At 36.6% G+C, this 15,284-nt stretch overlaps 1 protein-coding gene across 3 annotated transcripts; it reads right to left on the minus strand.

Annotated features, from left to right (window-relative positions):
- Nucleotides 1-3,029: 3,029 nt before the first annotated feature.
- On the minus strand, nt 3,030-15,083 carry LOC136265115 (peptidase inhibitor 16-like). Of its 3 annotated transcripts, XM_066059904.1 has the most exons (14): nt 14,874-15,082; nt 11,352-11,597; nt 10,827-10,939; nt 10,678-10,778; nt 9,049-9,155; nt 7,912-8,157; nt 7,632-7,738; nt 7,477-7,577; nt 7,119-7,292; nt 6,632-6,738; nt 5,415-5,660; nt 5,155-5,261; nt 5,006-5,106; nt 4,659-4,798 (listed from the first exon to the last, which is right to left on the minus strand). In XM_066059904.1, exons 1-12 carry the CDS (start codon nt 15,036-15,038, stop codon nt 5,217-5,219), a joined length of 1,758 nt encoding a protein of 585 aa, XP_065915976.1. In that variant the 5' UTR covers nt 15,039-15,082; the 3' UTR covers nt 4,659-4,798; nt 5,006-5,106; nt 5,155-5,216. The 3 variants fall into 3 exon arrangements, with proteins under 3 accessions (XP_065915977.1, XP_065915976.1, XP_065915978.1); XM_066059906.1 differs by lacking the exon at nt 7,119-7,292 and having other exon boundaries at nt 14,874-15,083; XM_066059905.1 differs by lacking the exons at nt 5,006-5,106; nt 5,155-5,261; nt 5,415-5,660; nt 6,632-6,738; nt 7,119-7,292 and adding exons at nt 3,030-3,318; nt 3,431-3,556 and having other exon boundaries at nt 4,625-4,798; nt 14,874-15,077.
- Between the last annotated feature and the right edge of the window lie 201 nt (nt 15,084-15,284).

Here is a 15,284-nt window from a genome sequence, read left to right on the forward strand (position 1 = left end):
AGTTTTAAATGAAGGTGAAGCCCTTCATATTTAATGTTTTATGTAGCTACAGTGTAGTTTGAGGCAGGTGGAACACTACAATTTGTTGTAGTAACACAAGTAAGCCAGCCCGTACATCGCTCAGCTCCAGCTGTCACTACCATGTTTTTCCGCCGCCAAATACAGCAAAAGCTGTAGACTCTATTGGCATTTCTGGGGCATAGTGATACTGTATATTAAATTTATTAGGTCCTGTGGAAGCGTTTTTGGCGTGTTTATTTTTTATTTATTATCTAATTCATCCAAATGAATGAATAGGAAGGGGTGGCACCAAAAGGCTAGGCCTGCACGAGGGTGCTTCCCTGTTTCTTCCCAGTCGAGTGACTCAGATACAAGCCCTCAAAGAGCTTGTTTCACTCGAAAAAACTACTAAAAGTTCAATAAAACGTCTATACAACCAGTAACAAAAAAATCGCTTCCACAGCAGGGGCGGATTTAGGATTTATAAAGGGGGGGGCTAACTCAAGGTACTAATCACTTGGGTAGAGGTAGCGAAGCACACTTCCCAGCATGTGAAGCATGCTGGAACTAGGGGGTCTGGGGGCATGCCCCCCTCCCCCAGAAAAATTTTGAAAAATAGATGCTAAAACACTGCAATTTGGAGACATTTGGAGACATTTCCACTTAAAATTCATAATATTTTCTGCCTGTAGATATTTTATATAGCCTTTAGATTATAGGTATGGCTCTCTGAAGCATTTTGCTAATGGAAAAGTTTGGGTAGGTACAGACAACCAAGTACATGATGCACCCCTCTCACAATTGCACAACACTGAATAGATGCATGTTAGAATAATAATGTTGAAAGTGGAAAATTTTGAAATCTGAACAATACAAGATTGAATCTGATAGCATTTTCAATGGAAATTGTGAACCTGAATTAAGTATTGTCATACACAAGTAGATGAATGAAGCCCTTTAAACAGACCAATTCATTTCATTGCATGTATAGGTGCAGGCAGATTTGGAAAAATTCCGTAACAGAACCAACTACATGTTTCCAGTGAATGTTCTATTAGAGTAGTTAGCTGACTGCTCTATTAGAGTATCTCGATCTTGTAAACCTCCAATGCTGATTCGGGTCCTTGTTGCATAAATTTTAGCATAAATCCACTGATATAATACCTTGGAAAGACGTTTATAAGGTGGTTTTATGGGTATTTGTATTATTAGTGATCATATAATTATGCTAAGACAAAATTTCATTATAATACTCAGCATATTGATCAAGTAAAGCCTAAATATGAAGGGGGGGGGGGGGGGGGGGGGGGGCTTCAGCCCCCAAAGCCCCCCCCCCTGGATCCGTCCCTGCACAGGACCTAGATATTTTAGTTGTTTAGTCACTTGTGTTGAAATTATAAGGATTCAGTAATCTGTTAGTCTGGTTTTTGGCGGCGCATTTTTATAAAACATCGTGTTATCAGAATAGTTTTGTTAGTTGCGACTACTATAGATAATCACACCTACATATTTTTTCTGATCATACCAGTGTTATTCATTAATTAAAACTATAGCTGAAACTACAATCTTATATCCCAAAAGCCTGGTCATGCCTGTCAAGGCCACCTAACTTTAGTTACTCAGTGTTTCCCAAAGAAACATCATGTATGTCAATCAGTATATTGGTACTTATTAAAAATAAAGTCTGGATGTGGTGACTACGTAGCTACCAGTTACTCAGCCGAAATCAATGATTTTTACTCAACCATAATCAATGATTTTGGCTGACATATCGTTAGTGTTTGGTCACACATTCACTCTCACTAGCACAAATCAATATTTCACTTAAAGTGTAGATATATATATAATGTATATTATTATATGTGCATTTTCATCAGTTTATACTTTCAGAGCCTGTATACTGACATAGCTTCACTAATGTGACCCAACATGTCTTCATTGCTCTAAAATTTAATTTGACACTCTTCACTCCTATAGTGTGTGTGTGTGTGTGTGTGTGTGTGTGTGTGTGTGTGTGTGTGTGTGCGTGTGCGTGTGCGTGTGTGTGTGTGCAATTTCACTAAAAAATCCTGAAAGATGACATTTTAATCATAGAATTGATTGATATAGGCTGTTGTGCTTGCTTCTTCTGCCACAGTGTTAATGATTTAAAAGGTGGAGTGATGAAAGTTGAAACATACAACACAACTGCCATTTCGGGGGTCTGGGGGCATGCCTCTTGGAAAATTTCAGGTATTAACACTGTTGAGTTACAATTTTGGGCATTTTTACATTTGCATCAGATTCAATCTCAGAATACTTAGCGTGCATAATTTTTAAAAATTTTCTGGAAGAGCATTGTTCCCCAGATTCCATGTGCACATAACAGAAACTTTGGAAACCTGTGGAGTCGCCCTTGCCCCTTGACCATTGTTGTCCATGCTTTTTCTGTTGCCATGACAACTAGCTCAATTATTGTCATGACTACTGCTTCTATTGCTACTAACCCAGTGACTACCAATATACCTCTATACCAGGTGAAGGAGGAGTACTTGTATGTTAATTACTATCCTGCTAGAAACATGTGAGAAAGCTTTACTGACAGCCTATAGGCCTGTTATTACAGCAAGTCAAATCTTCACATCGAAACGTAGCTAATAGTCTGGGGAGCAAAGTGTTAGCTTTGTGTATGCATATACTTCATGGGTAGTATACACTGTAACCAGTAAGAGAGATGTTGGTATAGTACCTATATATGCTACAATACAACCTTAATAACAGGCAATTATATTATAGTTTGTGGCTGTTCACTCATGAATACTATTCAGTCTTTCTTGTGAAGAGTTATGGTCTTATGGATCCTTTTGCTTACTGTCAATCAACTTTCTGAGGTTTGGACATGTCCCTCAACCTTCTATTGACACATAAAATGATAATCTATAGGTACTGATCTTCTTCACTAATAAATTGTTTTAAAATATTGTAGGTTATCTTATGTGAATATTTCATTGGGTGCATGCAAGACCTCAAGCCCATGTCCTTAATTCATCTGAATTATTTAACAATCTAATAATGTTGTTAGAACTCTACTGTTCTGAGCTCACAGAAGCAATAAGCTACAACATGTGTGTGTATCTATCAACTAATTCTTGTCAAAAATGGCCTAAATGTGTTCTAGTCCAAATGTTCAATCCACCATTTTAATTTGGTTTCATCAGGATACTCCAAAGCGTGCCCTTTTCCTTGCCCCATCTCGGAAGCTTTTACCAGGACAAACAGCTTGTATAGTAACACGATGCCTTCCTCTACTCAACCCAGTATATGTCACAGGACTGGTACCTGTAATGAGAACATGTTAATATATGTAGTAGGAGGTAAAACATTGAATGTCCAGTTTTGTCACATCCGGCCTGTAGCCAGTCTTATACACTTTTATTACAAATACACTCACATGGTCTAGACCTTTGACTGTTCAGCTTGCATCTAAACCTGGCATTTGGATCAGATGAAAATTCAACAGTTGCAGTTCCCCCAGCTACACTAACATCATCTATTGTAACTTCATCAGCACTGCAATCTACAGAAATTATATGTAGCTACAGTATTCTATCACACATGAGGCTAAGTGTGGTGTCACTTGTGAAGAACAAGGCATCACATGACATTAAGAATTACATACAAATCCTCTAGTTTGCCTCACATGACACAAGTGTGGCTTTTCCTAGCAAACACCAGGTATGCATTTGAGTGATCTTCAGCTCCCATAACTAAAATACCCCAACTATGTTCATCATTGTGGCCAATTATCCACACAATTTAAGGCAGCAGTAGACTGCCGTATAATGCATAAGATTGCTAAGACTTAACAAAAATGATTGCAGTCAGCTTCATGTGCTAAGAGATCTTGGTAGATCCTGACCTAAATAATATACTTTAGGCATTCAAATATTTTCACCACCAAATGGATAGACAATAATTATTGCATTTTCATCCATAGGACTGGAGACTATCCCTATGATATAATTGATTAAGACAAAATCTGAATTCAAACTATATAGCTAGTACATATAATAATAATAATAATAATAATAATACCTACGTTGCAATTAAAAACTAAGCAGCTGATGCTATAATTGGCATCATCAAGGTTTATTTTCAGTGCTAATTAACTCATTAGCTAGTTACATGTTTGCAATGTGACATGCAGCCAGAGCATCCTTGTGATGATCTTGTCATTATTACAGACTTTACTTGAACACAATTAATAGATAGAGGCTAAACATTTACTGTTTGTTTATACAGGACCATAAGTACAGCCTGTGGTTGATTATTAAATATAGATTTTGCTACCAAAACTATTGATCACAAATCATCCTTCACCATGACTTGTCAGTATTGGTTTGGCATAATCACCTAAATGTGCCTTTAGAATGGCCTGGCTCAGTTTTAACAACTTTCTGGTGCAAACTGTTTATTTTCTACTGACTAACTAAACTAAGTGATACCTCCAACCATGTAAGTATAGCTAAATCACTACAGGATTGACTTCTTCACTATTTGATGTCACTAGTGTGGCTGTAGGGGTAGACAATCTTTTTCTTGACTTTATACTCAAATTTCATATCCATACTTGTATATAACAAACCTGGTGTACATGTAGTCTCAGTACCACTCCAAGTGCCATTATACTGACAGGTTTGACTGGCACTACCGGTCAGCTCAAAACCAGTATTACATTTGAATGTACAAGTACTTCCAACCTCATTACTGGTGCAGTCAATCATTCCATTATTGGGAGGATCAAGTACTGGACATGACACTGAATAAAGTGGAATAAAATTATCATTAATGTTATATTCATAAAAATTAATGTACTCTGCAATAATTGGTTACAATCACGAAATCAATGCTGCATTATGGATTTTAAACAGCTACCAATATAAATCACTAAAATCAGAATACTTAAAACATTCAAATCAACTTGGATTTATTTTCAGAATAGTTATCAAAATCCTATTGTACTTACCGTTACTACAAAGATTATTCACACAGGATTTCTTGTCATCAGGACAATTTGAACATGATGAATCTCCAGTCATGTAAGGAGATTGTCCTTCCAAGTTTCCACTATCAAATAAACACAGTGACAATAGTGATTACAAACATGTTACTCACGATGGTCCATAGTTACACACAAGAAGGAGACCTTCACCAACAAATCCTTCTACAGGATTGCATCAAGTTGCTCCACAACCAACTTGATTAGATGTCGCCCACACCAGCTATCATGAAAAATTTGACTCATAATATTTGTAATTACAGATAAGAACAGTTTATTCAGCTAATTTTGCACACTTTAGGAAACCAGGACACTATTATTGCATGGGACTACAATCTCAAAAGATTTGTATACATATGTATCAACACATCTGTACCTGTGTGTATGGATCACAGAATTTATCTCTAAAACACTGTCCAGTAGTGTAGTTGTATAAACGACGCCCATCAAACCACAATCCTACCACCTGGCCAAAGCTTTCAGAAGATGGAGGCATACTTACTCCAGAATTTTCACCAACAGTACTAAATGATGGAGCTTGGCTGGCTCTATCAGGATTTGGCTGAACACTGCATTTTGTTGAGTAAGCCTGAGCAACTCCAGCTAATTCATCATTCCATTCCTGTGAGGAGGAAACCATAGTAGCATTAGATATTATCCATCAATACTCAATATAGCAATGCTGGCAGGAAGATCTTTAGTTATATTTTATGATAACTGAATTAATTAGCTCACATGACCACATTCAGACTTGTCTGTTCTAGCTATAGTTGCTTAATAGCTACATTCAGCCACCAGAAGAATTAAAATCATTAGTGTGCAGTGCGATGCAAGTAATTGTGCGTTAAGACATTTTGTAGCCTTACTCTGAACTATTTTGTCAAATCACAGTAACTATGTAATGTATCCTAAATTTAATTTGTAAGGTTGCTTCAAGTGCCAAAACTAACAATCAATTAGCAGGTCATGATTCACTACACAGCTAAACTTGAAAGTACAAGAAGTGACCTCTTGTTGATCAGAAACTTATAGAAACTACATCGCAACAATAAATTTGTAAGGTTGCCTTCAGAAACTGAAATAAGATCAAAGCACATCACTAGTTATCACTATTGGCTATACCACAACTATAACACATTATACACTGGACAGGTGTCTCCATCCTTATTGAAACTGAAACTTGTGAAACATAACTCTTCATGGCCTAGTCAATCTTTATCGCACATAAATGAACATGCTACATGGAAAAGTGAGGTCTTACCAGTCATACACACTGGAGAATTTAGTAGCGATAACAAATCTAAAGTAGCACTGAAAGACATCATTTTAAACAACTCTACTCTTGACTGCAGGAGACATTTATGCGACAACTTTTCCTTCAATCTTTTCTACCAAGTTACTGCTATGTTATCACTTCATGTACAATTGGTATGAGTGGAAACTTTTGCAACTATTGACTAGTTATGCTATCCTATAGTTAACTCAATACTGTATGCCATTATAGTGGCCAGACCGCAGTGCTAGCTATGAAGCCCTACACAGTCCATGTCAGTATCTTTCCTGTGATTGCCAATACCCCAACTAGCACCTTACCATTTTCCACATGTTAGTAGCAATAGGATCCACCATACTCCTAGCCCTGTTGTGAAGATCCAACAAGAGTTGTTTATCTTCATCAGTCAACTGAGATACACTTAGTGCTACAGTTAACAACAATAGACACAGTAGCTATATACTGGGAAAGTGAATACACTATCATATACAGTATGGTAGTACTGTATAGTAGGAATCATAAAGGTTTACAAACAACTATTGATCACAAATCATCCTTCATCATGATTTGTCAGTATTGGTTTGGCATGATCACCTAAACGTGCCTTTAGAATGGCCTGACTCACTTTTAACAACTTTTTAGTGGTAACTTTTTATTTTCTACTGACTAAGTAAACTAACTGATGTCTTCAACCAAGTACAGCCATACGTATGTAGCTCAACCACTACAGGATTGACTTCTTCACTATTTGATTGACTTTATACTCAAATTTCATATCCATACTTGTATATACAACCTGCAACAAACCTGGTGTACATGCAGTCTCAGTACCACTCCAAGTGCCATTATCCTGACAGGTTTGACTGACACTACCGGTAAGCTCAAAGCCAGTATTACATTTGAATGTACAAGTGCTTCCAACCTCATTACTGGTACAGTCAATCATTCCATTATTGGAAGGGTCAAGTACTGGACATGACACTGAATAAAGTGGAATAAAATAATCATTAATGTTATATTCATAAAATATGCACTCCTCAATAATTGTCAGGAGATAAATGTTGCACTATGGATTTTAAACAGCTACCAATATAAATTGGAATACTTAAAACATTCCAGATTTATTTTCAGAATAGATATGATCACAAAATCCTGTTTTACTCACCATTACTACAAAGATTATTCACACAGGATTTCTTGTCATCAGGACAATTTGAACATGATGAATCTCCAGTCATGTAAGGAGATTGTCCTTCCAATTTTTCACTATGAAATGAACAATTGTACAGCGACAATAGTCATTACAAACATATCACTCACGATGGTGCATAGTTACACACAAGAAGGAGAGCTTCACCAACAAATCCTCCTACAGGATTGCATCGAGTTGCTCCACAACCAACTTGATTAGATGTCGCCCACACCAGCTATAATGAAAAATTTGCCAACTAACTTATAATATTGTAATTAGCATACAGCCGATAAGAACAGTTTTATTTTACACATGTTAAGAAACCAGGACACTATTAGTGCATAGGAATTCTATCTTAATAAAAGTTATTGTATGTATAATGTATAAGTATCAACACTCATCACCTACCTGTGTATATGAGTCACAGAATTGATCTCTAAAACACTGTCCAGTAGTGTAGTTGTATAAATGACGTCCATTAAACCAGAATCCTACCACCTGGCCAAAGCTTTCAGAAGATGGAGGCATACTTACTCCTGAACTTTCACCAACAGTACTAAATGATGGAGCTTGGCTGGTTCTATTAGGATTTGGTTGAGTAGTGCATTTTGTTGAGTAAGCCTGAGCAACTCCAGCTAATTCATCATTCCATTCCTGTGAGGAGGAAACCATAGTAGCATTAGTTATTATCCATCAATACTCACAATATAGCAACGCTGGCAGGAAGATTTTTATTTTTATTTTTACAATAAATGAATTAATTAGCTCACATGACCACATTCAGACTTGTCTGTTCTAGCTATAGTTGCTAATATAGCTGCATTCAGCCACCAGCAGTATTAAAATCATTAGTGTGCAAGCAATTATGTGTTAAGACATTTGTAGTCAAAACTAACAATCAATTAGCAGGTCATGATTCACTACACAACTAAATTTGAAAGTACACCAAGTGACATTAGTGACCTATTGTTGATCAGGAACTTATAGAAACTACATTCCAGCCATAAATTTGTAAGGTTGCCTTCAGAAACTGAAAGCACATCACAATTAGGTAGTTATCACTATTGGCTATACCACAACTATAACAAATTATACACTGGACATGTGTCTGCATCCTTATTGAAACTGAAACTTGCAAAATATAACTCTTCATGGCCATGTCAATCTTTATCGCACATGAACGAACATGCTACATGTAAAAGTGAGGTCTTACCAGTCATACGTACTGGAGAATTTAGTAGCGATAACAAAAATCTAATGTAGCAGTGAAAGACATCATTTTAAACAACTCTATATACTCTTGACTGCAGGAGACATTTGTGTGACAAATCTTCCTTCAATCTTTTTTACCAACTTACTGCTATCGCTCACGTACAACTGGTATGAGTGAAAACTTTTGCAGCTATTGACTAGTTATGCTACCCTATAGTTAACTCAATACTGTATGCCATTATAGTGGCCAGACCACAGTGCTAGCTATGAAGCCCTACACAGTCCATGTCAGTATCTTTCCTGTGATTGCCAATACCCCAACTAGCACCTTACCATTTCCTCCATGTTAGTAGCAATTGGATCTACCATACTCCTAGCCCTGTTGTGAAGATCCAACAAGAGTTGTTTATCTTCATCAGTCAACTGAGATACACTTAGTGCTACAGTTAACAATAGACACAGTAGCTATATACTGGGAAAGTGAATACACTATCATATACAGTATGGTAGTACTGTATAGTAGGGATTATAAAGGTTTACAAATAACTATTGATCACAAATCATCCTTCATCATGATTTGTCAGTATTGGTTTGGCATGATCACCTAAACGTGCCTTTAGAATGGCCTGACTCACTTTTAACAACTTTTTAGTGGTAACCTTTTATTTTCTACTGACTAAGTAAACTAACTGATGTCTTCAACCAAGTACAGCCATATGTATGTAGCTCAACCACTACAGGATTAACTTCTTCACTATTTGATATCACTTGAGCCCTACTCTTCATGCATGCACAGTATGGGCCATGACAGCAGCTAAATGAGTGTAATGCATGACATAGTCCACTGCTCTATGTTCTTTTCAGGCCCGTAGCCAGGAATTTTGAAAGGGGGGTTCTTTTTGACCAAAAGTGGACCTTTACTTGCATGATGATTAATAAAGGTACTGAGACTGGGTGTGCGAAGCACACCCAATCTAGGGGGGTCTGGGGGCATGCCCCCCCAGAAAATTTTTTGAAAACAGATACTAAAAGGTTGAATTTAGTGGCATTTCAGTCAATAAAATTAACAATTTTTTTAGGTAAGCTGAAGACCAGCTGTATGAATGATATCTGGAAAAATATCTCTACTGCTACTGTAATTATACCATCTGCACATACATGTGTCTAAATATAATATATTGGAATGTCACAATGAATAAGAATGGGAAAGATTGAGCACTCTGCCATGATCAACAGGGGCAGTGTAGCAGAACAAATGGTGTCTTAAACAATGAAAATTTAATTTACATATTGCATGGAGTTGAAGCATGGATGCTATTCGTGGGCTCTGCATGGAGGGGCTTGTCCACCAAAATCTTATATTTTAATGAAAGCTCGGTTTAGACAATCTACATGTAAATTAAGTAGCTTTTAAAAGAAAATGTAATTGTGACTGTTCTATTAGAGTGATTGTTCTATTAGAGTGGTTGACTGCTCTATTAGAGTATCTCGATCTTGCATTGCATTTAATGCAAGCACTGAATGAGTTACTCGGAGCACTTATTTTAGCTTCTTATTATAGTGGTATCTAGTAAACTGTAGCTAATGGACTTTTGCTCCTGAAAATTTGGACTTGTATACTAAAATTGTGGACCTTTTTGCTAAAATTGTGGACCTTTTACTGAAATTGTGGACCTTTTTTCCAAGAGGGCGGTTCTTCAGAACCCCCCGAACCCCCCCTGGCTACGGGCCTGCTTTAACTTATTTTAGTATTCCATTGTGTCCCGAAGGTATTGATTAATGGGTAGTATTAGAGTGAATGGCTCATAATATGCACTTCTCGCCATTTAGTTACAATCAGGAGATAATGTTGTGCTATGGATTTTAAAGAGCTACCAATATAAATTGGAATATTTCAGGCATGAAAGTGATCTCAGAAATAACATAAAATGTTTTATGATCATAAAATGCTATTTTACTCACCATTACTACAAAGATTATTCACACAGGACTTCTTGTCAGCAGGACAATTTGAACATGATGAATCCCCAGTCATGTAAGGAGATTTTCCTTCCAAGTTTCCACTATCAAATAAACACAGTGACAAGAGTCATTACAAACATGTTACTCACGATGGTCCATAGTTACACACTACAACAATAGAACTACCAGTGATAGAGGACCCTTCTACAGAACTACATCGAGTTGCTCCACAACCAAGTTGATTAGATGTTGCCCACACCAGCTATCATGAAGAACATGCTACATAGCTCAACATAATTTACATGTTTTAAGTATATTTTATATACATGTAGTACAATGAGATGACACGGTGTGACAATGATAAGTACATGTTACTAGTTACATGATGCCTAGTAAGATAAATTTAAATATGATGATAGCAGATTCCTTAGTAATTTCAACCTCTGGAAGTTCAGTATCAATCAATAATGGTGATAAATTGCTACAAATAAAGTTAACAAGAAGTTTAAGGAAATTAGGACTCAATTTTACAAGTTTGTAGGGATCAGTCCTGTGACAATGTGGATCTAATGAATATAACCCATTTTAGTTTAAGCTTACAGGTAGTGAACTACGTACACCAATCATACACTCTACTCTGCTAACAAACTGTACTTTGTGCACAAACTAACTACCTGTTTGTATGAGTCACATATTCCTTTTATAATACATTTTCCAGTAGTGTAGTTGTATAACAGATTCCCTTTAAACCATGTTTCAAACAATGCACTGTAGCTAGCAGAAGATGGGGGTGAAATTGTTCCCAAGTTTTCACCAACAGTAATAAATGATTTGGCTTGGCTGGCTCTGTCACCATTTGGCTGAGTAGTGCATTTTGTTGAGTAAGCTTGAGCAACTCCAGCAAGTTCGTCATTCCATTCCTGTGAGTAGGAAAACACACAATACATGTTATTCATTATCAAACACATCAAATTATCACATTATGGTATACCCAAAAAACTACAAAGGTATGTATGCTGGCTATTCACTCAACGGTATTATGTGTTAGTTAGTATTAATATCACTGAAGCATACAGGCATACAGCAAGGACCAGAAACAAGTATTGTCACCTTCTACTGTCAGGCAGTTACACATGTGATGGACTTTTTGCTAGATATTGGCAATGATGAACTACTGCAATAACATAGTGTTACATCACATTACATGCATGTATGATGTCCTTGCTTTTACGTGGAGTGTTTGTGGTGAAGTTAAAATATTATTTGAGTGAGCATGATAAAACAGGTTCATACCATAGCCGTACATCAAAGCAGCCAAAAAAATGCAATATGCTATTGCCAGTTTGTTTAGCAGCTGTTTCTTATCTGAGATCATCTGTCACTTTTTTTGACTCTATATGTTTGGTAGTACGTACAGATGTTCACTGTAGTACAAGCCACTGATTTATATATGTGGTGTAATCACGTTTGAGTTTGACTCATGTAAGCATGTATGTAAAATGGCAGCACCAGCTTGTGCAGTTCAATTGGAATTTTTTTCTGCATTCAGCATAGTTTTCAGTTACAGGTTTCTGACTCCCTGCTTCACAGGATTATTGTTAGCCTCCTTACAGGTCCCTAGAGTGACAGTTGTCTAATACATTGACCCTTAATGAAAAAACAAGAAGTCAAGATGTTCAAGTACATGGCTGAACGTAGAGGAACTCCCAGATCTCAGGTTGTGTGGCTCCTCAGGCACTTTCCTAGACTGCAAGCTGTCTGTGGATCAAGTAACTGCCTGGCCTGGAATTTTATTTCTGTATTCAGCATAGTTTACAGTTACAGGTTTCAGACTCCCTGCTTCACAGGATTATTGTTAGCCTCCTTACAGGTCCCTAGAGGGATAGTTGTCTAATACAAAATTTAATATCAAATCACAAATATAAGAGTAGCCAGAAAACCATATTAAAGAATGAGACAGGTGTTACCCTGGCAGAGAAAAATGTCTTAATCAATGAACTAAACAACAAATAGCTTTGCTACAGTTTTACTAGCATATTCTTTGAAAATGAGTTGGTAGCTATGTATGTATATAAATATTTTGGATTCCTCATATTTTACCATTGTATTGTCTTTGTTGTTCAGTTATAAAAAAAATATATTTGCACCTGTTATCTTTGGTTGCTATACAGATGAGAAATTGGAACTATGGTGGTTGCAACAGACCTTTGGGCTGGTCATTGCGGGTACAGTTTGTGGCTTCTAAAATCATCACCTCCAACTGTGCAGGTTTTACAAAAGCTTTAACAAGTCAGCATACTTCACATAACAACTCTCACACATACAGAAGTTAAAATTATTATCCTGTTTAGATTCCTAAACTGGCTGGCAGGATTCACATCCTTGCTATAGTACAGTTATACAGCAGAAGCTAATTGTTGAGTACAAAGTGTAACATTCTGTGATATGATAACTTATGTACAATGATCACTGTGTAACTAGCAAGTGTTCAGGATGAACACTATACAGATATTACTAGTTACCTTCATGTATATCATTGTGACCAAATTTGACAAAACAAGGCTTCCACACACATCCACATTGAAGCACCATAACTCAGTGCATGTAGGAGTATGCCATTAGTTTCAAATTTTGACATAGTATTTTACAATGCATTGTGCAAAAATTTTAGGTCAATAGCTTACTGAGTAGTCAAGTTACAGTTGGTTAAAGTCAGAAAATTGAATGTGTGTGGAAGCCTTGTTTTCAGTAACCATAGCAGTGTTGTTCAATTTAAATTAGCAAGTCTAAAGAGTGAAGTGCATACTACTTATATTAACACCCGTGGTCAAATCTATAGCTAGGTATAATTTTCTACAATCAATTTATAACACTGCTTTAATATGATAAACTTGATAGCATGCATTCATAACCACTTCTGGCTCTACCACTACTGAAGCACAATACACTTTAGACACGAGTCAGCATCCTTACTGAAACTGTCACTTATTTTCCTTGTGATCTGTGTTAAGATGAATGATATTAATCTGGTGACCACATGATGTTACTGTTGACTTGTCTTCTTTAACGAAAGCAGCTTTGCTTCTATTGTTCCAGTCACCCATTCAGCTGTAAAGTGTTGTATTTCAAGCGCAGCTGAACACTGTCTTATAATCGAAACTACATTTTCTGATTGAATAAAAGCTGCTGTTACAGTAGTACCAAAAACTTATTTGCATATCTCACATACATAGCTAAAGTATTATATGGAAAAGAAAGATCTGGCTATATTATGCATGCAAGTATATAGCTGTTGGTTTACATGTAATAACTAAACTTTAATGAACTTGATTAAACAACTCTAATGTATGTACAGTGTACATACATATGTTGCAGTTTGAGCTCACGTCTTGTCTGACCAGGATAATTCATGTTACCTACAACAGCCAGCACACATGACTGTACCCTTATAATAATATATATATATAATACTACACAGTGCAACTATAGTCCAACACCATTCAATTACCATTGACATGGCACATCATTTGACCCAAAACCTGTTAAACTAACTTATTAATCATGCAATGCTTGACAACCAATGTAGCATCACTGCATTTAATTAATGATCACTGTTTGTAGGTTAATATCCTACACCCACAGCAAGGATGGTTACTTCAGTTTATTGTAATGGAATAAATTACAATTACACATGTCACAGTCTGACTGACATGTGCACTGGCATGTACAAGATCACTAGCTCAATCAGTGATTTAGTTACGTAGCTCTTATCAGTGCTCTCACTCAACGCCAAAACTAGATAGCTATAACATGCATATAATATGATGGTCATGTTAATACATAGCTTGTACCCATAAAGAGATGCATGCTGACTGTTGCACACTGATGGTGCACAAATAGTATGGACATTTTGTAGCTGTTGCAGTACACACAATGGATTTCTCAAACTTCTGACCATTTCTGACAACTACCAACCAAAAGATTTATTAATTCACTTAGCATTTGTATTTTATACTCCAACTAATATCTTCCATTTTTTACAACTTACCTTTTGATTTCTTCTGATACTGTATGTAGACCTGAGAGCTACGTATATTGATGTAACATTACAAAATTCAATAATCTTATATTAGTAGCCACAAGATGGAGCTATACACTTTAGTCATCAGGTTTATATATGTTAACTAGCAACCTACCATTTCCTCCATGTTAGTAGCAATGGGATACACCATACTCCTAGCCCTGTTGTGAAGATCCAACAAGAGTTGTTTATCTTCATCAGTCAACTGAGACACACTCAGATGTGCTGCAGTTAACACTAGCAGACACAACACTGGGAAAGTGAACACACTAGATAACATTGTTCTCACACGGCCAGAACTTCAAATGTGAAATGTGGCAAAATTCTGCCTATTTAAAGAATCCGTGTAATTGTAACCACTAGTATCGTTAACCACATTGGTCAACATTTTCCCAAAAGATAGTCACGTACACCGTGACCTACACCTACGTACATGTAACCTTACCTATTATTCCCAAACACATGTCATATTGAAACTGTCTATATGGCCATGGCGCGACTACAAATTTGCATCCCCCAAGCACAA

The sequence above is a fragment of the Dysidea avara genome, chromosome 8, assembly GCF_963678975.1.
Source record: "Dysidea avara chromosome 8, odDysAvar1.4, whole genome shotgun sequence".
In the NCBI taxonomy this organism is placed as follows: domain Eukaryota; kingdom Metazoa; phylum Porifera; class Demospongiae; order Dictyoceratida; family Dysideidae; genus Dysidea; species Dysidea avara.

Bases quoted from the DNA above. Each gene is read 5' to 3' on its own strand.
- LOC136265115 (XM_066059904.1), bottom strand. From the start codon at position 15,038: ATGTTATCTAGTGTGTTCACTTTCCCAGTGTTGTGTCTGCTAGTGTTA. The intron at 10,940-11,351 runs GTAGTTAGTTTG...TCTTCATGATAG, and splicing joins TATGTGACTCATACAAACAG to CTGGTGTGGGCAACATCTAA. The intron at 8,158-9,048 runs GTAAGGTGCTAG...TCCTCCTCACAG, and splicing joins CTACTAACATGGAGGAAATG to GAATGGAATGATGAATTAGC.